Below are 25,781 nucleotides of genomic sequence, written 5' to 3'. Positions count from 1 at the left end.
CACAAGGTGGATGTCCCCATGTGGTCAAAGATCCTGGCCCCATGTGGACACAAAATGGCCACCACAAGATGGCCAGCAGGGGAGGGCAGTTGAGAGGGATCAGGCCTGCAAGGGAGGGCAGTTAAAGGTGATCAACCCTGCAGGGGAGGGCAGTTAGGGGTGACTAGGCTGGCAGAGGAGGGAAGTTGGGGGTGACTGGGCCTGCAGGGAAGGGCAGTTGGGCATCAATCAGGCTGGCAGCAGAGTGGTTAGGGGTGATCAGGCTGGCATGCAGAAGTGGTTAGGGGAAATCAGAAAGGCAGGCAGGTGAGTAGTTTGGAGCCAGCAGTCCTGGATTGTGAGAGGGATATCTGACTGCCCATTTAGGCCTGATCCCATTAAGCAGACAGTCGGACATCCCTCAAGGGATCCCAGATTGGAGAGGGATACCCTCCCCCTCCGTGCATGTATTTCATGCACCAGGCCTCTAGTAAGATTAATAATAGTTTAAAGGGCTACCCCTTCCTGTGATATCTCCATCTTGAAAAGGGTCAAGAGAGCAAGATGTTTGAATGCAGTGAATGCACTCCAATGAATAAATTTCTAATGATGGAATGGCATCTGCTGGGACTGGTACAGGTGAGGGTGGATCGGTATTAATAACATTTAAGTCTCACCTGGCTCATTCATGAGGCTGACTCTATTCTCTGGTCACTGACTGAAACCTTTTTGTGATAGTAAGCAATAATAATTTAAAGAATACAGCAACCACTTAAACTGAAAGCCATTTATTTAATACAGTAATTATTGTCTTATTTAAAGGTGAAGAAATGAGACTTTGAAAAATCACATTCCTTGCTGAATTTATAACCAGTGAATGGCAGAGTAGGAATTTGAACTCAAGTCTGACTCAAAATGGGTAGCTAATACTCTTAACTATTATGCTCTCTCTTAAAACTTAATCCTGCCACATTTTCTTCCACTTTCACCATTTAATTTAACCATTAACTCCCCCATTCTCTCCTGATATCCTGTTTACCTTCAAAATGATGTCAAAATTTTCCAGATGTGGGTCTTTTACCACCAAACTCTGGAGCATCTCAGAGAATACCTGAAACGTCTGCCTGTAGAGACACTGAATAGGCAGAGGGTGAGTGATGCCATCCATGTGAAGTTTCCCAGCACTGCACACTTTTAAGGCTCTCCTCATTATCTTGAGACTTTACTTAACATTGCAGACCCAGTGTAAACGTGTTGGGAGGCAGTTTGTGAAACAAAATATATTCATATTACATCTCAACATTACTGGGGAAACAGTTAACTGATTCTAATTACATTTGAGGAATCACTTAGGGGCATCAAAATACTTCTAAAGTTTGACTTGTGACTCTTTCTGACATCTTGAAACAAAGGAGAATAAAGTTTCCTTTAGCAGTTGCTTTCCCAACCAGTTTACTAGTGGCAGGAAAATCAAGGCCTTTGCACTTCCTCCTGAAAGCTTCAGATACCCATACATTCTCATCAGGAAAGCTTTCCCTGACCACCCTATGTAAAAAGCCCCCGTGCCTCCCACCCACAGTACTCCTTACCTCTTCTTTCATTTTTATAGCACTCGCCACCTGATATTATATTTACTGGCGGTTTGTATTTCTGCACTAGGATATAAGCTCCCTGAATCAGAGTGTACTGCTCTATTTCTGTCGCCTATCATGATGCTTAGCACACGGTAACCCTATATATCTGCTAAGTATATGAAAGCTCCACCTTATTTTAAAGCCAAAAGCAACAGGGAAAAAAGACAAAATAAAAAAGAGAAAAAGCTATTCTATTCACTAGACGTGGCTTAAATGGTTTTTGGCTAGTTCCCCCCCAAAAAATCAAATGCATTTTCCATTGGCCAATATCAGCTGACCCTGGGGATGGCAAATTATTAAAGCAAAGTGTGAGTTACCTCTGGTTTGTAGGACCCATTTGGTTTGATTTTCTGCTGGGTAAGGGTTTTTTCAGAGGGCAGGGTGATTATACTTTTGGTGATAAGACTAAACAAGTCAACTCGATCTTCAGAGCCAAACAGCAAATGGACATCTTGGTAACTAGAAAAAGACAGTTTGGGAATAGCAAACTGCGGAGGGTGTAACTTGATATTGATAAACAGAGATCAAAGTAACCCAAAAGGAAAGGATAGACTATTTATAACATGCTGATGAAAGAGATCAATGGCTTGCTTGTCAGTCTGTTTAGATACATCTTACAAAAGGTTAGAGAAAGAGTTTCAGGCTCACAGCCTCCATCCTTCTCCCCTTACCCTCCCTGCCTGCCCAGGAGGTGGCTGGAGTGACATCCTTCAAGGCTTTTCCTTCAGTCCAACCATGGAAGAGAAGCCTGCCACAGTCTAATAGAGGAGAGTATGATTTTTCAAAGTGTGTACTGCCAAGGAGAGTGTACTGCTCTATCAGGGGTTTGTTAGTTTGGGGAAAGGCAAGTTAAATCAAGTTAAAAATTTTTTTAACTATGGGACTTTTCGGGACCTTTAATTGGTGTGCAGTATGAACTTCAAAGAAAGGTAAACAGAAGACTGCCCTTCCAAATTTCTGTGGCACTCTGTCATTAAACAGACATGGTAGTGACTTTCCACCGAATATATTTGGGTCAAAACTAAAACTCAAAAGAGGTTCCAATAAATCTTTTAGATACAAATGGTAGCATACGTGAAATCAAAGTTCTTATACTAAACATAGATTTGGTTTCCACTTCTCTAAATAGTTTTGAGAAATTAAAAATATGGAACATGTCAGTTGGCTTTGCTATTGGCCCTGAATAAAGAACCAGCATGCATGTGTACAGGGAATGTGGATGTCACCTCAGGTCAGTGATGGTGACAAAGACCTCCTGGCGCACAGGGCTGAAGAGAGAATGCAGGGGCTCCTTCTCCACCAGAATCTGTAATGAGAGGGAAAGAGCTTTAGGAGAGAGTCCAGAATGTGCCAAGGCATTAGGCCAAGAGAGCAGAGATGTGGGTGAGAGATGTAAGAACAAGACCAGGTTCTTCAGAGGGTTCTGCTCCTCGGCTCCACAGGGCTGGCAGCAGGATAGTGGCCAGGCTAGGAGTTTATTCTCCAGAGTCAGACCCTGAGGCCTGGCTCTGCCTCTTACTAGCTCTTTGAGCTGACACGTTATTCAACCTTTCTGTACCTCAGTTTCCTCATCTGTAGAATGAGTTAACAGTGCTACTTACCTTCTGAGGGTAGTTGTGAGCACTAAATGAACTGATTGATAATACCTAGAAGCCCTCAATAACTACTAGACATCCTAACTTCTCTTTCTACTAAACCAGCCATCTCTACTATAGTGTCTAATAAAATTATAAGTTACTTGTCTTAGAAAAGGAGTAACTTTACAAATTCCATATTGGCAAAGGGAAAGGTGCCTTGCTCTGCTGGAAAAATAAGCAGAGTGATAGAGAAGAAATAACAGAAGCTTTGGTGCTAGATAGCACCTGGGAGTGAGCACTGCCTCACTCACTCACTGTGTGAACCTGATATATTAACTTCCCTCTGAGTTTTCCTAACTGAATGGAGGACATGAGAACATATCTCAGGGAGCTGATTGAAGAACAAATGTTAATGGTTGTAGTGGAAACCTTCTTGAATTGTCTCTCTGGAAACTGCCCCAGCCCATAGGAAATGGTGTTTCATCTAAGTCATTCTGTCCCACTAATAATAGCTCATTTTCTCCAGGAGTAGACACCAGGGTCAATGAGACTCTCATTCTCAGGAATCTGGAATTTAGACAGAGAACTTCAATTCGTCTGGCTGATCTACCAAAAGAAGAAAATTCCAAGTTCGCAAGCACTGGGCCCTATGGACAAGTGCACAGAAAGCCAATTTTGGAAAGAGGAGGGGAGACAGGTGGGGAATGGAGGGAGAGAAACAGAAATGCATACAAAGGAGCAAAGATAGATGGAGAGCCCTAGCCAGTTGTCTCAGTGGATAGAGCATTGGCCTCAGGACTGAAGAGTCCAAAGTTCAATTCTGGTCAAGAGCATGTACCTTGGTTACAGGCTTGAGCCCCAGCCCGTCAGGGTGCATGTGAGGGCCAACCAATCGATGTAGTTCTCTCACATCAATGTTTCTCTCTGTATCTCTTCCCCTTCCTTCCACTCTAAAAATCAATGGAAAAATATCCTCAGATGAGGATGAACAACAACAAAATACATGTACGAATGAAAATCATTTAAAACAAAATAAAAATAAATTAAAAAATAGATAGAAAGTTCTGAGTATGTGAAAGGTGGGTGTTTTTTTTTTTTGTTTTTTCCTCCCCTTTTCTGGTTTCATTCCCTTCCTGGAGCTGGCTGCTCTTCCTGTCATAGGATTCTGGGAAGACTTAGTTACTCTAAGAGCAAATACCCCTTTTTGTGTTTCAGTAGCTTTTAGTGAACTTTTACTTGCCACCAAAACATCTCATTAGGAACTTAGGTTGGTGCCCAGGAGGCAGCACTCAATAAAAGTTACTGGGTTCTCTTCCTTGTCCTGAGTTTTCTCTTTTACTTCTCACTTTCCAACTCTGGTCAGATCTTGCTGGAGTCCTGATTCTTTCCTTCCTTCCTTCCTTCCTTCCTTCCTTCCTTTTCTTTTCTTTTCTTTTCTTTTCGTTTCTTTTCTTTTCTTTTTTCTTTCCTTCCTTCCTTCCTTCCTTCCTTCCTTCCTTCCTTCCTTCCTTCCTTCTTTCTTTCTTTCTTTCTTTCTTTCTTTCTTTCTTTCTTTTCAGCAGATAGGCCTAAAAGGCATATATATATACATTACCACAATCAAGATTATGAACAAATGGACCAATCACAAAAGTTTTCTAGTGCTACTTTGTAATTTCTCTCTCTTGCCTCTTTCCACTCTTCTATCTCCAGGAAACGATTGACCTGATGTCACCTTAGAGAAGTTTGCATTTGCTAGAATTTTATATAAATAGTATCATGTAGTATATCTTCTTTTTTGTCTGGCTTCTTTCACTCAACATAATTATTTTGAGATTTACAAAGTTGTAGCATGTTATCAAGAGTTCATTTCTTCTTATTGCTGAGTAGTATTCCAAAAGTTGCTTATCAATTCATCTGCTGATGGACATTTGGGCTATTTAGCTATTACAAATAAAGCTGCTATGAATATCAGCATACCTGCCTTTGTCCAGCCAAACCCTTCATTTTACCTAGGAGTGGAATGGTTGGTTCATATGGTAAGCATAACTTTTGAAGAAATTGCCAAACTATTTTCCAAAGTGGTTGTGCCATTTTTAAATTCCCACCAGCATGTATAAGATTTCCAGTTGCACCACATCTCACCTACATTTGATATTATCTTTCTTATTTATTTTAGCCATTCCAATGGGTGTATGGTTGACTCTCACCTTGGTTTTAGTTTGCTTTTCCCCACAGTAATGTAGCATTGATTCATGTGCATATGTATACATCTTCTTTGGTAAAGTGATATATTCCGCTCCCATCCCCATTCCTTTCCATATCTGTTCTTAGCTTCCTTCGCTTTTTTCATTTGGACACTGAGGAGCCATGCATTGGCATGGATCGTAAGACTGGCAAATGCATTAAAATTCTCCTCTCTTTATGATGACCTTGGCTTTCTCCTCCTGTGGGTTCCTCAGAACTACCTCTCCTCGGACATCTCTCCTCTTGGTTTTGGGAGCTGTACTCTCTTAGCTCCTGCACATGAACTTTGTAGACTTACATTATGATGCAAAAATCTATGCAATTCTCTCACAACTACCCTTAACTCTTCTAGGTTGAACCCCATTTTGGTTGTTATTTGACACTGGGTATCTTGCTACTGGCTAGACAGATCCAGATGCAGAGCACAGGAAAATTCAATGTGCTTTTGCTGTCTGAGACTCATATTTGTTTATCTTCTGAGTTAGTTGGTTAAAACATGCCGCAACCCACATCTTGTGCAAGTTGGACGTTGGATTCATGCTATTTTGGCTGGGTCCTATGGTTGCTTATAATCCTCTGTCCATAGACTACAGCCAAGTAGAAAGCAGCATCCATTCTTTTATTATTTAAATTTTTAATTTTTAAAAATATATTGATAGCATTTTAGATATCTCCCATTTCCCACCTTCCTTACCCCCCTTCTCCCAGCCCCTATGCATCCATTCTTAAAATATGCATTACAGCATTCTGCTCTTCTTCTTGATGTGTTGCTGGGAATAGTTCTCAACATATTTATGAGGTGTGGTCATTTCTAAAAGGATTGTAAACTCTTGGAAGAAATGAATCAACACTTTCAGAAAATGTGTGTCCTTTTATCAAAGCACCAGTGTCCTAGATACAGAAATCCTTGCTGAACAAACCTGTTAAATGGTTAGCCTTCAATTCGGAATGCTAATAATTTAAACAGCCTTTAGACCTGTGGATGGAAGAACTGCTCCTTTTCCTGATGTGTACAATAAATCTCAGATTCAGAAATTTAGAGCTTTTGAAAACCTGAAGGGGACATTTCATGGATGAGAAAATTAAAGCACCAAAAAGTTAAGTGCTTGCTTAAGTGAATCAACTCCTTTGTCTGGATCCTTTGACATGGAATTGACCATTCAACTCACTCCTCTGTGCCCTCACTATACCTATTTAAACTCTTGTCACAGTCATTGTGACAGCTGAGTACACCTTTCTTTGTTACAGAAACAGGTTATTATGTTTTCTTTGTCTTTGAAGTCCCAGTTTCCAGGTCACTATCTGGGATAGTCAGGCACCCAAGAAGGCAATGAATGGATGAGTTTGTGGCAGAGTGTGGCTTAAGTTACTTACAAATAGGACAAAAATAATAAGAAGAACACAATCATGTTTCTTTTAAAACAATAGATTAATGTATTTTAATAGCAAACTTACAAAAACAGCACAGCAGACAGACAATATTAAAAACATGTACTTGCATGTAGGACAACTCAGAAAAGTACACTGAATGGATAGAATCTACTATATGATAAAAATGCTACAAATACCATTTAGTTGCCATCAATAAGAAATTTACTTGTTTTCAAAAAATCCAAATGCTGCCCTAACTGGTTTGGCTCAGCAGATAAGAGTGTTGGCCTGCGGTTAGATTCTGGTCAAGGGCATGTACCTTGGTGGTAGGCACATCCCCAGGAGGGGGTGTGCAGGAGTCAGCTGATCAATGTTTCTCTCTCATTGATGTTTCTGACTCTCTATCCCTCTCCCTTCCTGTCTGTAAAAAATCAATAATTATATTTAAAAAAATAAAAAATCCAAACGCTGGCATTGTCCAGGAAAATTTAATAGGTTTATTTATATTGTTATGAAGTTGAACTGCTGAAACTTGTGTACTGAAACGTATTGACTTATATTAATGCTTTATGTTCCCACATTAATATTAAAAAAAAAATTCACACACAAATGAAAATGGAAAACTGCCAATACCTGATTCCTGGCCCCTATTTCCCACTTGCAATCATATACTTAGGTACCTTTTAACCCCATGGCAAAAAAATATCTAATGTTCAGAACTACCAATAATAGGAGGGAGAGAAAAAAAAGATTTTTTTTAAAAGAATGAACTGTTTTCCATCCTAGTGGGTTCTTAAGCATGTTCTCTGTGTCTGAGGCATGCTAGCTTGATGTCTTTTGGCATAACTGTTATACGTTTGGCATGGACAGCATACAGGTTGGTGTCTTCAAAAAGGCCAACCCAATAGGCCTCACTTGCCTCTTGCAAAGCACCAATCACTACACTCTGGAAGCATAGATCTGTTTTGAAATCCTGAGCAATTTCTCATACCAGACACTGGAAGCTAAGTTTGGAAATTAGTTCAGTGGACTTCTGATAACTTTTAAAATATATATTTTATTGATTTTTTTTACAGAGAGGAAGAGAGAGGGATAGAGAGTTAGAAACATTGGTGAGAGAGAATCATCGACCAGCTGCCTCTTGCACACCCCCTACTGGGGATGTGCCTGCAAGCAAGGTACATGCTCTTGACCGGAATCGAACCTGGGACCTTTCAGTCCGCAGACGGATGCTCTATCCACTGAGCCAAACCGGTTTCAGCCTGACTTCTGATAACTTTTAATTTCACAAAGTGCCACGGTACCAGGCCTTTAACAATGAGGTTTCTTCCCTCCTCCAACAGAGGCTCCATTCTTGTGAGCGGCTTTGGCAGCCAGTTGCTTCCTTGGTGCTTTACCACTGGTGGATTGTGGGCAGCCTGCTTTGTAGGAGCCATGGTATAGAGATTTCTTTACTTACCTCCCTTCTCCTTGGGCTGGAGCTGGGGTTAGAGAGCAAGGGTGGTTGTGAACACCTACAATCATGTTTCTTAAATGCAATATATGTGTTAGGTACCATGCTACCTGGCTTACATTTATTTCTTATTTAATGCTCTCAAGGGCTTTGTGAAGTAGATACAGCTATGCTTATTTTATAGATGAAGAAAGTGAGGCACTGAGAAGTTGGTAGTTTTCCCAAAGTCACATAGCTAGAAAGAGGCAGAGCTGGTCCTTGAACCTAGGTACTGAATTATAGAGTCTGCCTCAGAACTCCTGCTTGATTAATGAGAACAAAGTATTGTTTTTACTGAGAAATTTAAATGTTATCCTTCTCCTTTCTACTTCTTTTTCAATTGATTTGTCAAGGGTGATTACATTTGTGGAGTATCCCTGAGTATTTCTCTTCCATGCAGAGATACTGACATGAGAAAAGAATAAGGGGTTGATAATAAAAGTAAAGCCCTAGCCAGTTTGGCTCAGTAGACAGAGCGTCAGCCTGTGGACCAAAGGGTCCTGGGTTTGATTCTGGCCAAGGACACATACCTAGGTTACAGGCTCCTCTCCGGCCTGGGCAGGAGGCAACCAATTGATGTGTTTCTCTCACATAGATGTTTTCTTTCTGTCTTTCCCTCTCTCTTCTACTCTCCCGAAAAGTCAAAGGAAAAACATCCTCAGGTGAGTATTAATGGGGGGGAAAAAACAAAGTGAAGCCTCTAAATATTTGTTAGCCAGATCACTGAATTTGCATGGTCCCAATAATTTGTGATAAAGTCATGATACTTACATATAGGCTATGCACAATGTCTGCGATGTGGCTATGAATAAATGATTCTGTGGTTTCATCATAAGGTAAAGTTCGGCTGAGAGAAGACAAAGATCTTAGGTATGTCAGCTTCTCATGTTCACTCTGAATTTGTGAAAAAATGATAAAAACACAATTATACATTGTCATCCCACTTGGTCATTATAGAGGGCTTTTGAAATTTCTTGGAATGTTTTAACCACAGATGTCTCATTCAATCCAATGTCAGTCTTTTATTATGAGGAATGAATTAATTACAGAGGGCTGAATTTCTTATCCACCAGTCCTGCCTCAGTTTGTGGTCTCTGTTTTCCCTCTCAGCTAGATTTCTAGTGCTCCTTGATGATTTTCCCCTCCTTTAGTCTTTGTTTCCTCACCTACTCAACCTGCATACTGCTTGCTGTCTGATTAAGCCTCCTAAAGGAGACCTCTGATGCTGTTACTTCTAGCTCTCTTGATGCCATTAAATATTCATTATTTTGAGTCTTTATTTCCTATTAAAATGCAAGTTCTGATTTGAAGAACAAAATCTCTTTTGTATTATTCTCTTTTTCTAAATATGAAAGCACTATCTATTTACCATAGAAACTTGGAAAAAATAAAGTATAGAGAAGAAAATAAAACACCAATAACTCCACAATCTGAAGAAAATTTCTTCTTGTCTCACCCTCTGTCTTTCTCCCCCAAACTTATAGATGGTGTAAAACTGGTATAAGCTCTCCGGAAAGCAAGTAGCAATACATAGCAAGAAGTGACTTTATGATCTGATTCTCTCTCACCAGGATTAGTATAACAATGCAACACTAGTTTGCCTGCTCTAGTTTTGCCTCTCTCTGATCTACTCTTCCCTCCCCCATCATCAGATTCATTGTTTAAAAAATACAAACTGGATGAGGTTACTCTCTATCAAAAATCTTTCAATAGCACCCATGGAGGTCAAGGCCTTTCCCAAGGGACCCTTGCTAATGTCTTCAAATTCATTTAGTTTTTATTTAACTTAATTTATTTTAAATATATTTTTTATTGATTTCAGAGAGGAAGGAAGAGAGAGAGAGAGAGAGAGAAACATCAATGATGAGAGAGAACCATCGATTGGCTGACCCCTGCACATTCCCCACTGGGGATCAAGCCCGCACTGCTGGCATGTGCCCGTGACTGGAATCGAACCTGGGACCCTTCAGTCTGCAGGCTGACCCTCTAGCCACTGAGCCAAACTGGCTACGGCCATTTAGTTTTTATTTATTTATTTATTTTATTATTTTTTAATGATGGAGATGTTCACGTTCCTTTTTCTTTTTTAAAAAAATATATTTTATTGAATTTTTACAGAGAGGAAGAGAGAGGAACAGAGAGTTAGAAACTCAATGAGAGAGAAACATTAATCAGCTGCCTCTTGCACACCCCCTACTGAGGATGTGCCCACTACCAAGGTACATGCCCTTGACAGGAATTAAACCTGGGACCCTTCAGTATGCAGGCCGATGCTATATCCACTGAGCTAAACCAGTTTCGGCCCATTTAGTTTTTATATGTTGAGTTTGTGATGCCTTTGGGAAATAGTCTGAGTCAAAAGTGAAGACCAACATTCTGGTTTTAAAAACATTTTTACTGGTATTATACACAGAAAAAAATGTAAAGCTTGATCAATTTTCACAAACGAAAAACATCTATGTATATGTACACATATCCAAAGGAAATGAAATCTGGATCTCAAAGAGATGTCTGCACTTTCTTGTTCATTGAATCGTTATTCATAGGAGCAAAATATGGAAACCTAAGTGTGTGTTGATGAATGACACACCTTCCACACTATGCTTTAAACACCCCAGACTCTTTTCGATTCTCTGCTCCTTTCTGCCACAAAGTTGTCAAACGCTCCATTTCCTTTTTCTGAACACTCCTTACAACTCTTAACTTCTATTTTCACCTACTCATTCCTCAGATCTAAGCTAAGGGTTACTTCCTTAGCAATGCCTTCTTTTACTCCCAGGTTATGAGAAGTTCTTCTGTTATGTACTCTCATAGAATGAATAAGTGAATGGATGAATGTTTCACCTAAACAATGGAATACTGTATTAAGTAGGATAATATTGATTTTTGTTGTTGTTGTTATTCCTCACCGAGGATAGTTTTTCATTGGTTTTTAGAGAGGGTAGAAGGGAGGGAGATATGAGGGAGAGGGGGGAGAAGGAAATAGGGGGGTAAGAAAGGGAGGAGAAAGAGAGAGAGAGCGACGTGAGAGAGACACATTGACTGGTTGCCTTCTACACTTGCACTGACCAGGTCCAGGGATCAAACCCACAATCCAGGTACTTGCCCTCCACTAGGAATCAAACCCAAGTCTCTTTAGTATGGCACAAGCTTTAACCAAAGAGCCACAACCAGCCAGGGCAGGATAATATGGATTCTAGCTATTGATTTAGAAACATTTTTTTTCTACCATTTCTGATGTTTATTTTTCTATAATTACATTCATCGGTACGCACAGAAAAAGTCTGAAAATATATATACCAAAATGTTAACAGCAGTCATCTCAGGACAGTAGAATTAATGAAGATTAACTTTAATTTTTATTATGACTTTCTTTGTTTTTATAGAAATGTAATAATTTTTATAAATATAACTTATGTGTTATAAATATATATAAATAGAAAAGTAAAAAGTATAAATATAAAATTTATAGCATATAAGTTATTTGTATAAAAAGAAATAATAGAGTTTAAAATATTTGTTAAAATGGAGGAATAAGATGGATAACTTGAAAGGATTGCTTGTGCTTACCTTTAGCTCACCATGAAAAAACTCCTTGATGGACTCGATCAGGTTCTCAACATTGACCTCACTGAAGGCATCATCATGGGTCAGGTATCTGAAACTATCTGTGAGGGATTCCAGAGGAAGTCAAGAGATAACAGAGATGTCTGAGTCTAATATCAAAAGACAGACATCAGATGATGCCCCCATACTATATGTCAAGTTATACGGTTTAGTGGGGAGAACCACCGGGCATCAGGATAGACAGTTCCTGTTCTCACCTTCACTGTTTGCTCTGCCCCAGCCCTTCCTCTTTATGAGTCTCAGTTTTCTCAATTACAAATTCAATTTTCTCTAAGGGCCTCCTAAGCTACAAAAACATAGGAGTGAACTGTATCAGGATGATTAAAAACACAAACCTTATCTCAGTTTCAGACTAGCTGGAATCCTGACTCTCCCACTTATTAGTTCTATGACCTTTTTTCTTTTAATCTTTATTTTTGAGATTATTTTTCCCCCTATAGCTCCACTACACTTAATTCCCACCCCAAGCTAGGCCCTTGCCACCCTATTGTCTGTGTCAATGGCTAATGCATAAATAAAAGATCTTTGTCTAATCTTTTCCCACAGTCCCCACACCCCCTTCCCTCTGAGAATCGTCAGTCTATTCCATTTCCATGACCCTGATTCTATTCCATTTACCAGTTTATTCTGTTCATCAGATTTTTTATTCATTTGCTTTTTAAAATATTTGTATTTGTTGTCACTTTGTTGTTCATAACTTTGATCTTTACTTTTTTTTCTTCCTTCTCTTTTTAAAGAATATTTTTCAGAGAGGGAATATGCTAATTGACCATCACTCCATCATAAAGATGGCTGCACCCACAGCTGAGGCCAAGTTCCCATAAGGAGCCTTAACAAGCAATCAGCAGGGACTGAGGCTACACCCGCCCCTGCCCTATGGGGCTTGACAGGGGACCTCAGGCTGCATCCCCCATCTGGTGGGGCTTGATGAGGGGCCTCAGTCCATGCCCCCAACCCAGCGGGGCTTGGCAGGGCTTGATGGAGGACCTCAAGGCATGCCCCCTGCCCCGGTCTGGGCTGAGGGACTTCAGGCCATGCCCCCCTTCCTGTCACTGGGCCAGGGGACCTGAGGCTACGCCCCTTGCCGGGCAGGGCTTGACAAGGGCGGGACTGGCCGGGTTTAGATCTAGCCCAGTGTGTGTGTGTGTGTGTGTGTGTGTGTGTGTGTGAGAGAGAGAGAGAGAGAGAGAGAGAGAGAGAGAGAGAGAGAGAGCGAGCGCGAGCTGGCCAGGTCTGTGTCTCATGTGATTTTGAGGTGCATGTGAGTGGGCGGGGACTTGACTCTGGGTCCCGTAATGCACCCCAGACTCTGACAGGAGGAAGGTTTTCATATACATTTTACTAATTTTCTTTCATCTCTGACACTTCTATTATAGAGAAAGGGCAAATAGCAATATTAAGTTATTTCTTCAAATTAATCCCCTTTTAATGTGCACAAATTTCATGCACCAGGTCACCAGTTTCATATAATACTGGTTTGGTGGTGATGAACTCCTTTAGCTTTTTCTTGTCTGTGAAGCTCTTTATCTGCCCTTCAATTCTAAACGATAGCTTTGCTGGTCATCTTGGTTGTAGGTTCTTGCTGTTCATCACTTTGAATATTTCTTGCCACTCCTTTCTGGTTTGCACAGTTTCTGTTGAGAAATCAGTTGATATTCATATGGGTACTCCCTTGTAGGTAATTGTTTTTCTCTTGCTGCTTTCAAGATTCTCTCTTTGTCTTTTGCCCTTGGCATTTTAACTATGATGTGTCTTGGTGTGGTCCTCTTTGGATTCCTCTTGTTTGGGATTCTGTGTGCTTCCTGGACTTTTAAGTCTATCTTTTTCACCAGGTGGGGGAAGTTTTCTGTCATTATTTCTTCAAATAGGTTTTCAGTATCTTGCTCTCTTTTTCTGGTACCCCCATAATTCGGATGTTAGTACGCTTAAAGTTGTCCTAGAGGCTCCTTACATTATCTTCATATTTTTGGATCCTTTTTTCTTTTTGTTCTTCTGGCTGGGTGTTTTTTGCTCCCTTGTATTTCAAACCATTAACTTGATTCTTGGGACCCTCTAGTCTACTGTTGAATCCCTATATATTATTCAGTCAGTGTATGCTTAATTTCTGACCAGTCCTTTTCCATTAAAAAAAAATTTTTTTTTATGGCATTCTAAGATCCTTGAAAGTCTCACTAAGTTCCTTGGAGGTTTCTAGAAGATTCTTCAGTAACCTTATCTGTGGTTTTGAACCCTATATCCAGTGTTTTGCTTTCTCCCATTTCTTTCATTTGTGACATGTTTGTCTTCGCATTTTGGCTGCTCCACTGTTTGTTTCTATGTATTGCATAGCTGCTAAGTCTCCTTGAATCGATAGAGTAGCCTTGTGTAGTAGGTGTCCTATAGGGCCAAGTGGCTCAACCTCCCTAATCATTTGAGATGGACACTCTTGGTTCACCCCTTCATGGGCCGTGTGCACAGTCTTGTTATAGTAGAGCCTTGATTGCTGTTGGCATCACTGGGAGGAATTGATCTCCAGGACAATTGGCTGTGGGGACCAGTTGCTACTACAGTGGGAGAGCTGCTGTGTAGGAGACACCTTTATGAGGCAGGGCTTTGATGCTCACTGAGTCTGCCCCTTGTGTGTGTCACTTATGGATGTGAAGAGTTGTAATCTGGTATGGTCTGACACTGAACACTGGCTCTTGGATCTCCAAGGAGGTGCAAAATCAGCCATTGCCTGGGGCCACCCAACAGGAGCTATAGAGAGATCTGCAGATTCCTCCTCTTTGTATCAGGTTTGGAAGTGCCCAGACGAGGCTCAGCTGTGAAGCAAGGCAGGCTGGTACTGGTGCTGACCTTGGGCCTTTTATTGATGGCTTTGGGACTCCCTGACCCAGCTGCAGCTTTAGGGGTTTAGGCTGAGAAAGTATAGGCCGTTCTTATGCACAGCTTGGGTGGGGTCTCAGGGAATCTCTAGGGCGGAGCAAACAATCACTTCTCGGCCTTTTGGCTAAGATCAAGTGTAGGGCAGAGCAAACAGAAATGGCTGCCAGTAAGGCCTGCTCCAAGGAGGCCCCAGCACAGGAACATCTTCGTCAGGAAGAAAGCTGCCCCTGTGATTCTGCCCCGATGCCAGACAGTCCAGTTTCTCCCTGTATGTGTCTGGGTCCTTCAGAGCCTCACCCGGCACTGGAACTCAGAGCAAGCAGGAGTTTGTAAATTCAGTTCATGGTGCTGGCCTTTTAAGAGGAGCAGCTGGGTCTCCAGCAGCCTGTGTCACTCAGCCCTAATCCCCACTTGTTTTTACAGTCCACAGTTCTGCCTTTAGGGACTTCTTTCCCAGCTCTGGGACCCTGGCTGGGGCTCTGGTGTAGGGCTGGGACTCACTGTTCCTCCAGGCAGCATCCAAACAGGTGATCTCCCTTCTGATTAAAAGAGTGGCACATCTAGGTGCTGAGCCAGCCCATTCCGTGCCTCCGCACCTCCTACTGATCTCTAAGTGCTTTCTTCTTTCTCTCTCTCGTTATAGTACTTCCACTCAGCCAACTTTCCTGCAGTTCTGGATGATAGCTGTTCTGTACTTTAGTGGTAATTCTGAGTTGGTTGCAGGAGGCAGTAAGTAGAGGCGTTTACCTATGCCACCATCTTGGTTCCTCCTCTAGTTCTATGACTTTTATCAAGTTAGTCTGTCTGTTGAAACCTTAGTTTCCTCACTTGTAAAACAGAACCATTATGAGGATTAAGTGAGGAAAAACATACAACACTTATCCCAGTATGTGGCCCACAGAAAGCACTTAAATAGTAGATATTATTCAAGACTGTGGTGACAAGAGCTTATAGTATAGTAGCAGCCCCTTGCTGTTTTCTTCCTGCTTGACCAGGTTGCAGTAAGTGCTCGAGGTATTTCCTTCCTGACCTGATATATACGTTAAAAGCACAGGCTCCAGAGTAGGGAGTCCTTGCTCTGCTTTTTTTCTAGCATTCTGACCCTGTGAGGCCTTACTTTCTCTAGGCCTATTTCTTCATTTCCAAAATGGGGATCAAAATAGAATCTACCTCATTTGGATGATCCAGAACTAGCATCAACGTTTTGGCAAATCTTATTCCTTTGTTCACCGAGCAACAATAATTATGGTGGCATCATGTAGGTTTACATCTTTTACCTTCTCTATTTTTACCAAATCCCTGTTCCTATTGGAGAAACAGGCTAATTCCCCTTAAAACACCTATCATCTGAGGATTTCTACCACTCAGTTTTTGTACTCCTTTTGGTCTCCTGAATTATAGCTTCTATAATAAGTTGCAGCTTTTCCTTTCCTTTCCATCGGGGCAGAATCACAGGGGCAGCTTTCTTCCTGACGAAGATGTTCCTATGCTGGGGCCTCCTTGGAGCAGGCCTTACTGGCAGCCATTTCTGTTTGCTCTGCCCTACACTTGATCTTAGCCAAAAGGCCGAGAAGTGATTGTTTGCTCCGCCCTAGAGATTCCCTGAGACCCCACCCAAGCTGTGCATAAATTATAGCTTCTATAAATTCCTACCGCTCCCTGCCACATCTTTGTTATCCAGCAGAAGCCACGTTCTTGTTCACCTGCTATCTTCACAAAGCCTTTCCTTCTGCTTGTATTTTCCCCTTCTTCTCTCCCACTTTCCCTTATCTCTCGTTGCATATCTGACTCCTAGTCATACTTCAGGGCTCAGCTCTATGAAACCTTTCCTAAACCCCTTCTGCTCATTTTGGCTAATTATCTTACTAGCTGCTAATAAACCTCTCTATATTTGCTCCTTACCCCCATCTCCGTCCCCTGTCACACGTTATACTGAGTTCCAATTCTTTATTTCTCTATGAGTATACTGTATTTATTCTGTTCACTGCTATATCTCCAGCAACTAGATCAGTGTTTAGAGTATAGCAGGGCTTCAATAAATATTTATTGAATGAATGTACAAATAAACGTAGTTCCTCAAACTTACCATAGATTTTCCTGTTTCATGCAAATACTGCTCCACCTACTTGGAATGCTCTTCTCTCTACTTCTCACCTGGGTAGCTCTTTCATGTTTTTGAGACCCTCTTTAGGTTTAAACAGCAGTGTCTCTGACAGGTTCTCTCTGACAAACATGATTTAAAGTAGTAGGTTCCCATCCCTTTATTTATTTATTTTTTTGTCTTAGCCCTTGTTTAATTCTTTCATAGTGTTTACTACAACTGTAATTACTTTATTTACTGTCTCTTGACTTATTTTGGTTCTTCTCAGCACATGATGTAAATTCTGTGAGGGCAGGGACCATGTTAGCTTTGTTCAATGATGCATGTCCAGCAACTGATACTTAATATTTACAGAATAAATGATAGTTATTTTGTAACCCAATCCAAATTCCACCCACACCTACCTTTCTCTTCTCAGAATCCTTCTATGATAGTATGTAGTCTCTGTGCAAATAGGCAGGATTATTTGTCTCAGGACCAAGTTAGTGTCCTGTATGTCTAGAATAATGTATCTTATCTCATTTTTCCAATCATATTCCAAGGTCTTAAAGTCAGGGACCAAATTCACTATCAAAGTCTATTCAAGGGCTGGTTACTCAACCACTTGACTTGAAAAGAGATGTCTCTCCCCGCCCCTCCCCCTATTCTTTCCCCCTTTTACCTGTAAATTCAAATTTACTTGAGTCCTTTATAATATCCTCTAAGTTGCTCAGCTGCAAATCCACACTTCCTGAATCACTATCAGAAGCATAAGGGATCACTACTTCCCAACTACAGATCCTAGGAATAAAAAGGGGATTAGAAAAATTAGTTTTTCAAGACTGCTTCTGTTTCATCACTCAAACTTAAATGTCACTTTTAAGAGGCATTTATTGATCACCAATCTAGGTTAACCAGCCTCTCCCCACCTCAGCCCAATAGTTATTTTCTTATATTTTCATAGTATTTAACCATTGCCTACAATAATCAAGTTAATTTGTGTTGTTTATTGACTGTCTCCCATCCTATCGGGTCTAGTAATAATTAATGTCGTTTTTAAACATTCGTTTAAAATCTTGCTTGGCGTTGACTTGTATTGACATAACCTTCAAACACGTGGTATCTACAGAACGTGTGAAGTGCAATTAACAAGTTTTGCTTGAAAAAGTTTGTGTTTGGTTTGGTTTTTGTTGCAAAACTAGGGCTAAGAAGATGGTGGATGAAGAGCATATTTGGCACTGCATGCTTTACGAGTTCCAATTGGGAAGAAAAGCAAGTGAGGCTGCAAAAAACATCTGTAGTGCTCTTGGTCAAGATGCAGTTAGCGCCAGAAAATGCCAGCGTTAGTTTGAGAAATTTCGCGAGGGAAATTTTTCGTTAGATGACAAGAGTGGTCGAGGCCGTGTGTCCAATTTTGATCAAGAAGCTCTTCAAGCTCTTTTGGTGCAAAATCCTCAAATTACCCAACAAGAGCTTGCGACAACTTTAAATTGTTCACAAAAAACAATTTCCAATCAATTGCGTGCACTTAGCAAAGTCCAAAAGTTTGGAAAATGGGTTCCTCATGAGTTGACCGACAACAACTGTAATCAAAGAGTCACAATTTGCAGTTTGCTCCTCTCTCGTCAAAACCGTTTGCCGTTTTTAGAGCAAATTGTTACTGGAGATGAAAAATGGGTGCTGTATGTTAATTTGAAAAGGCGGCCTCAATGGTTGGACAAAAATGAGGCTCCGCAGCCCACGCCAAAACCTGACTTGCATGCGAAAAAAGTGTTGTGTTTGGTGGAATTTTAAAGGAATTCTTCATTATGAACTTTTACCATCTAACCTAGGGGTGTCGAACTCAATCAGAGAAGGGGCCAAAATCTAAAATCCAGCCTAAATCGCGGGCAGAATGGTTTACTGAACAGTCATAAACTGTCATTGTGATGGAAACGCAGCGGAGTGCAGTGATGACAGCGCGGTGCGGGCCACATTGCAAGGCCTGGTGGGACGGATTTGGCCCACGGGCCTTGTGTTTGACACATGTGAACCAAACCATTACAAGTGCAGTGTATAGTGCCCAATTGGAAAGGTCAGCCCAAGCTTTAAGAGAAAAAGAACCCACGCTGATTAATCAGAAGGGCGTAATTCTTCACCACGATAATGCACGACCGCATACTGCAAGAATCACTGCTGAAAAACTGCGCCAGTTGGAATGGGAAGTTCTCCCTCAACCTGCATATTCTCCTGATATTGCCCCTTCCGATTACCATTTGTTTCGTTCTTTGCAAAACTTTCTTCTTGGAAAAAAATTTAATAATGAAGAATGCCTCAAAAATGCATTGACGAATTTTTTGCATCAAAATCACAAGAATTTTACAACAGAGGGATTAAAATGCTTCCTGAGCGTTGGGCACAAGTAGTAGAAAACAACGGCAACTATATTGTTGATTAAATTTTGTTGTATTGTTTAAATAAATTCGATTTAAAAAAAGTATTAGAAAACGACATTATTACTAGACCTAATATGTAATAAAAGGCTAATATACAAATTGACTGTGAACTACAGGTTGCTATGATGTGCACTGACCACCAGGGGGCAGACGCTCAACTCAGGAGCTGCCCCCTGGTGGTCAGTGCGCTCCCACAGTGGGGAGCTCCACTCAGCCACAAGCCAGGCTGATGGCTGCCAGAGCAGCGGTGGTGTTGGGAACCTCTCCCTCCTCAACAGCACCAAGGATGTCTTATTGCAGCTTAGGCTTGCTCCCTCTGGGAGTGGACATCCCCCAAGGGCTCCTGGGCTGACACAGGAATGTCTGACTGCCAGCTTGGGCCATCCCGGAGAACGGGCCTAAGCTGACAGGTGGACATCCCCCCAAGGGGTCCCGGACTGTGAGAGGGTGCAGGCCCAGCTGAGAGCCCCTCCCAGCCCCCAGGTGCACGAATTTTTATGCACTGGGCCTCTAGTGTTCTATAATTCTGCTCTGTCGATATGATATCTATTAGCCACCCATGGCTATTGAGCACTTAAAATGTGGCTAGTACAAACTAACTTTTACTTTTGCTTAATTCAAATTCAAATTTAAATATTTACATACAGCTAGTATCTACCACAGTAAACAGCACAGCACTAGACATAGCAAGAACTGACTCTCACTATTTGGGGTAATAATATCTGGGACACTAATGATAATAAAAGTTACCATATTGTACCCTGGCCAGTGTTGCTAAGTGGTTATAGCATCAAAGGGTCTCTGGTTGGGTTTTTTGTCAAGGGCACATACCTGGGTTGTGGGTTCTCTTCCCATCCCTGCATGTGCAGAAGCCAACTACCCTGTTTCCCCGAAAATAAGACAGTGTCTTATATTAATTTTTGCTCCCAAAGATACGCTAGGTCTTATTTTCAGGAGATGTCTTATTTTTCCATGAAGAAGAATACGGTACACATTTATTGTTAAATGAAAATAAAGGAAATTTATTACCTGTATATGGTATGGTAGTACGGTAGTTGTCAACACAAACCAGACAAACTGTGAATCCTACAATATCAAGAATTTACTCATTTATTCAATGACAATCATGTCATCATCTTCTGGAACATCATCATAACAATCCAACTCCTGAATTTCCTGGTGAATTTCTTGTGACTCCCATTTCTTTCAGAATCAGTGGACCAAATCTCTCATGTTTAGCCTGGGGGGGGCGGGGGGGCTTATTTTCGGGGGACGCCTTATATTTCACTCAGAAGGAAACCTGTAAGTAGGTCTTATTTTCGGAGGATGTCTTATTTTCGTGGAAACATGGTAGTAGATGTCTCTCTCTCTCCCCTCTCCCTTCTTTTTATCTTCTTTGAAAAGCAATGGAAAAAAATATCCTCTGGTGACGATTAACAAAAAAAAAAAGAGTTACCGTTTTGTGCATACTTCATATGCTCATAATAGTTAAAATGCACAGATTACGGAGTCAAACTACCTAGGTTCAAATCTTTATTTCCTTCTCTGTAAAATGGAATAACAATACACCTCTCAGTGGTGACTGCGAGTAAACGAAATAGTGTATGTATAGACAGTCGGGTTATCCTGTTAACTGTCAATAAGTGGAATTAGTTATTATCAGTTTTTAGTTCACTCCCATTTTTTAGCTTGTTACTTCGTAATCTTGGCTAAATGCTCCTCATAATAATGAGGAGTCACTGAATTACTGGGAGTCAAGACAAATGCTTTGCAAATCAGATAAAATGTCACGCATAGGTTAGTTATTAATAACCGAAACAATCTTTGGAGGAAATTGCCATAATTTACCAAAGGGTAATAAAAAATAAAATAAACAATACTCGAATACCGCCCTTCCCCAAACTGACCCTTCCCATTTCTTTAAAATTGGCCGGGCTGCAGAGACGACCGAGTGACAGGCGATGGGCCAATCAGAGGAGGCCCCGTCTCGGGCCCGCCCTGAAGCCTCGCCCAATAGCGTCGCGGTAGCGCCCGGAATAAGACAGTTGCAAGGTGGCCGGTACCAAGTGGACCTGAGTGCCGGGGGGAGCGGGCCTTTGCGCGAGGACCGCGAGGTCCCTTGGGCACGAGGACCAGAATCCCGGCTGTGGCTACAGAGAGCAGCCCGGCCCGGCGGGACGGCGGGCACTGACCTGCCCCTAGAGTCCATCTCAGCACGCGGAGCCTGCCGCGAGTTCCCGGCGTCCCCTCCGGCGCGCTCCCGGAGCCACTTTCCCGAACGGAAGTCAGCCTGCGGAGCGGACGCTCCTGGGACCTGCTCGGAGGAATGGCGCCGCCGGGTGAGGTGCTGCGCATGGCTCGCTGGCGGGGCCCCGCGGACCGCACGCCTCGGCGACTGGGCCGGCGCCCGCGGGAGGCTAGTGTTCACCACTCGGGAGCCGGCCAGGCGGGGTCCCCTTCCTCGGCGGGACTGGGGCATGGGCTCCGGCTCTCCTGGGTCGAGAGTCTGACGGAGGACTGGCGGGCGGGTGGGACTGCGCGGGACCCGAGGAGGGGGTGGGGGTGGGAGGGGAGTGCGGGGCCGCGCTACGGGTCCCCCCGAGGACCAGCCGGGCACCGAGGGGCGTGATTTAACCGCAGGTCAGGGCTTCGCTCATTCATTGGACTTGCGTGGGCTCCCGGGTCAGGCGGCCTTAAGAGCTAGCTAGCCTTTGGCCAAATCATCCATTGGGGCATGGTTTTTTCTTTTTGGTGCAAGAGGCAAAGCAAATCACCCCTCTGGGAGTTGAGAGTCCTGAAGTTAGGTTTCCCGGGGGCAGACTTGCAGGCCGCTGCGCATGTATTATGTGACCCCACTGCCATGTACTTAAACCCCCCACCCCCCACCCCTCAGTTTCTCATCCGTAAGACAGATTATATACATTGTCTGCCTCTTAAATGGCTGTATTAAATGAGATAGCCTCCGTGCATAGTTTAGAACAGTGTGTATCACTAAGGAAGCACTCAGTGAAGTTACCTGCATGGCCAGTTAACGAGTGGTCACTGCAGGGTAGACTCCGATGTCCCACCACAGCTTGGGAAATGTGTACTTTTGTTATTTCCACGTGACAGGCGAGAGGGAAGGGAGAACACCAATGGCTTACTGCTCCATTATTTAAGAAGGTAAAAAGAGGTGTTAAAAACAAACTTTGGATTCAAACTGCCTGCAGTTTGATCCTCAGCTAGTTGTGTGTGGTAGGGCAGGTAACTACTTCTGAGTCTCATTTTCTTGTGTGTGTGTGTTTTTAAAGGGCACCACTCTCTTGGATGTTGAGTATTTAATGACTCAATGCATACAAAGTACTTAGCTTAGTATGGGCATACCCGACCCATGTTAAGTGTGCAAATTTTAGCCAAGAGAGTTATTGTTATCATTAATGGGAGGTGGGAAGATTAGGATTCTGACACGGATGCTGTGTTAGGGGGATTTACAGTCTAGCTGGGAAAATGCTGGATAGATCATAGCCATTTACTAGATTTTAATATATTGAGTATATGCATGTACACAAGGCACTAGGGATTCATTCAGCATTGAGTATCCTGACTCCTCATTCTCTCATATCTTTCTCTACATTAGCAATTCTGGCATTAACTAAATTTTAGCCAGGTCACTTCTTACCATCTCTACTGCTGTTCCTGAGTTGGGTCACTCATCTTTTTTTTCTTCTTCAATATATTTTATTGATTTTTTACAGAGAGGAAGAGAGAGGGAAGAGTCAGAAACATTGATGAGAGAGAATCATCGATCAGCTGCCTCCTGCACCCCCCCCACTGGGGATGTGCCTGCAACCAAGGTACATGCCCTTGACTGGAATCAAACCCGGGACCCCTCAGTCTGCAGGCCAACGCTCTATCCACTGAGCCAAACCGGTTTTGGCGGTCACTCACCTTTTTACTTGGATTATGGCAATAGTCTCTTAACTAGTGTCCCTTTTTTAGGTCCGTGGACCTGTATAATCTCAATATAGTATTGTTTATTCTCAACACAGTTATTCTGTTAAAATGTAAGTCAAATCACTCCTTTGCTCAAAACTTTCTAGTGGCTTCCATCTTGCTCAGTAAAAGCCAAAGTTCCTTCAGTGGCTTATAAGACCCTCTGGATTTAGCCTCTGCTCTCTCTGTCACCTTGTCCCTACTTATCACCCTTTGCTTACTCCTCTTTAGTCATAGTGTTCTCCTTACTAATGTAAAAAAATACCGTATATACTCCTGATTCATGGTCTTTGAACTTTGTTTTTCTCCTTGGGCTTGTTTCCCTTTAAATACCTTCATGATTTGCTCCTTCTTTTCCTTCAAGTCTACCACATTTTTTTATTTCTTACTTTGTCTATCATATTTAAAATTGAAGTTCTTCTCAGATGTCTCTTCTGTGTTGTATTTTTCTCCATAGCACATTTCACCTTTTTAAATGCTAAATCTTAATTATTTAGTGAGATATTTTTGTTTTCCCATTAGAACGTAAGCTCTATGACTTTAGAGGCGTTGGTTTGGTCTGTTTCCTGCTGTATCTTCAACACCAGAACCATGCTTGGTGCATAGTAGGCATTGAGTAAATATTTGATTAATGAATTCTCCACATTATAGATATCTCTAGCTTTTCAAATTTTTATTTAAAAATATTTTTATTGATTTCAGGGAGTAAGGGAGAGAGGGAAGCGTCCGTGATGAGAGAGAATCATTGATTGGCTACCTCTTGCATGCCCCATTCTGGGGATTGAACCCAAAACCCAGGCATGTGACCTGACCAGGAATTGAACAGTGACCTCCTGATTCATAGGTTGATGCTCAACCACTGAGCAGCACCAGCTGGGCTCTAGTTTTGTTTTTGTTTTTAAAAAAATATATTTTATTGATCTTTTACAGAGAGGAAGAGAGAGGGACAGAGAGTTAGAAACATCAATGAGAGAGAGATCGATCAGCTGTCTTCTGCACACCCCCACCAGGGATGTGCCCGCAACCAATGTACTTCCCCTTGACCAGAATTGAACGTGGGACCCTTCAGTCTGCAGACCAATGCTCTATCCACTGAGCCAAACCGGTTTTGGTTTTTTTAAAAAGAGTTTTTACGCCGAAACCGGTTTGGTTCAGTGGTAGAGCATCGGTCTGCGGACTGAAAGGTCCCGGGTTTGATTCCGGTCAAGGGCATGTATCTAGGTTGTGAGCACACCTCCGGTAGGGGGTGTGCAAGAAGGCAGCTGGTCGATGTTTCTCTCTCATCGACGTTTCTAGCTCTCTCTCTCCCTTCCTCCTCTCTGTGAAATATCAATAAAATATATTTTTAAAAAATCAATAAAATATATTTTTTAAGAAGAGTTTTACACTCTAGATTATTTAATATATACAAGGAATTAAGTAGAACTAACCTTTATGCCCCAAGCATTTTCTAAAACATAGTGCTGTACGGACATTACAGTTAGGCTTGAGTTTGAGTCTAAGATTGACTATGTGTAAACTACTCTGGTCCTCAATTTTTTTACTTATAAAATTGATATAATATTTCCTTTCTTTAAGGGTTTTAGTTCAAACTCAGTTTGACACTGTAGACAAAGAATTTAGGACCATTAATGTTACCCTTGTGATCACAGTTACTTGGATAGCAGACAGTTCATGACACAGCCCATTCAAGAGAGAGTGTGTGTGTGTATGTTAATGACAAGTAGACTGTACCACTCCTATAACTTTCTGTTTCCTGGGCAGAATAGATGAGGATTAATTTTCCATTTATTTAGCAAAAGTTAATTCAGTATTCCTTTGTCTACCACAGTGTGCAAGACTTGGAAATATTAAGATGAACAAGACAGTCTGTCCTCATGGAGCTTACAGTTAACAGAGGCGTCAGACATTACACTGTTAAAGTTGTGAAAAATATAGAAGTACAAGGCTATGAATGGATATGGCAACAATAACAATTTAGCCAACATTTAGATAGTCCTTGTTCTAAGATTTTTGAATATTAATTCATGTAAAGCTCTTAACATTGAGGAGTAGGTACTATTATTAATTCCTTTTAACAATGAGGCACAGGCTGGCCTTATTGTAATTGCCACAGTCACATTGCTAATAAATGACAGAGTTAGGATTTAAACTTTGCTTCACAGGCCATATTCTTCACTACTTTATAATACTGACCTGGGACCTAATCCAAGGGAGACCTATTGGGAGGTTTTTTAAGGAAAAGATACTTTTGAACTGGAATCGAAATGTAAAAATTAATCATAGTGTAAGTAGGTTTGGAAAGCATGAAAAAATGCAGGGTGGGGAAAACGGCTCCTTGGAGAAACAGGAGGCTACAGAGCCACCAATAGAAGGAAGAGATCTGGTTGAAAAAGAGGCAAGGCCATGAAGAAGATCCAGGATAGTATCTGTCCTGAGAGACGTAGGAGCTGCTAATGTACTTGAAATGGGAATGGTGTGATGAGTCCTGTGCTTTAGCCATATGAGGCTGCTGAGAGGACT

General features: G+C 41.8%; 2 protein-coding genes across 5 annotated transcripts in view; one reads left to right on the top strand and one right to left on the bottom strand.

The window, feature by feature from the left end:
- MROH8 (maestro heat like repeat family member 8) overlaps positions 1–21,910 on the bottom strand; it is a 56,964-nt gene extending 35,054 nt beyond the window's left edge. The window contains exons 1-7 of the mRNA XM_045574934.1: positions 21,479–21,910; positions 17,534–17,652; positions 11,850–11,959; positions 9,051–9,173; positions 2,840–2,919; positions 1,931–2,072; positions 1,019–1,114 (exon numbers count right to left, since the gene is read on the bottom strand). Of these exons, the coding sequence (XP_045430890.1) occupies positions 1,019–1,114; positions 1,931–2,072; positions 2,840–2,919; positions 9,051–9,173; positions 11,850–11,959; positions 17,534–17,652; positions 21,479–21,765 (957 nt within the window). The 5' untranslated portion in view covers positions 21,766–21,910. The remainder of the gene's footprint in view (positions 1–1,018; positions 1,115–1,930; positions 2,073–2,839; positions 2,920–9,050; positions 9,174–11,849; positions 11,960–17,533; positions 17,653–21,478) is intronic.
- RPN2 (ribophorin II) overlaps positions 21,494–25,781 on the top strand; it is a 50,650-nt gene continuing 46,362 nt past the window's right edge. For all 4 annotated transcript variants that reach the window (XM_036418071.1, XM_036418070.2, XM_036418068.1 and 1 more), the window contains exon 1: positions 21,494–21,625. In XM_036418071.1, coding sequence (XP_036273964.1) covers positions 21,613–21,625 — 13 coding nt within the window. In that variant the 5' untranslated portion in view covers positions 21,494–21,612. The remainder of the gene's footprint in view (positions 21,626–25,781) is intronic.

This window comes from Pipistrellus kuhlii, unplaced genomic scaffold (genome assembly GCF_014108245.1).
Source record: "Pipistrellus kuhlii isolate mPipKuh1 unplaced genomic scaffold, mPipKuh1.p scaffold_m20_p_6, whole genome shotgun sequence".
Taxonomy (NCBI): Eukaryota; Metazoa; Chordata; class Mammalia; order Chiroptera; family Vespertilionidae; genus Pipistrellus; species Pipistrellus kuhlii.
This window is presented reverse-complemented; position numbering and strand designations above follow the sequence as displayed.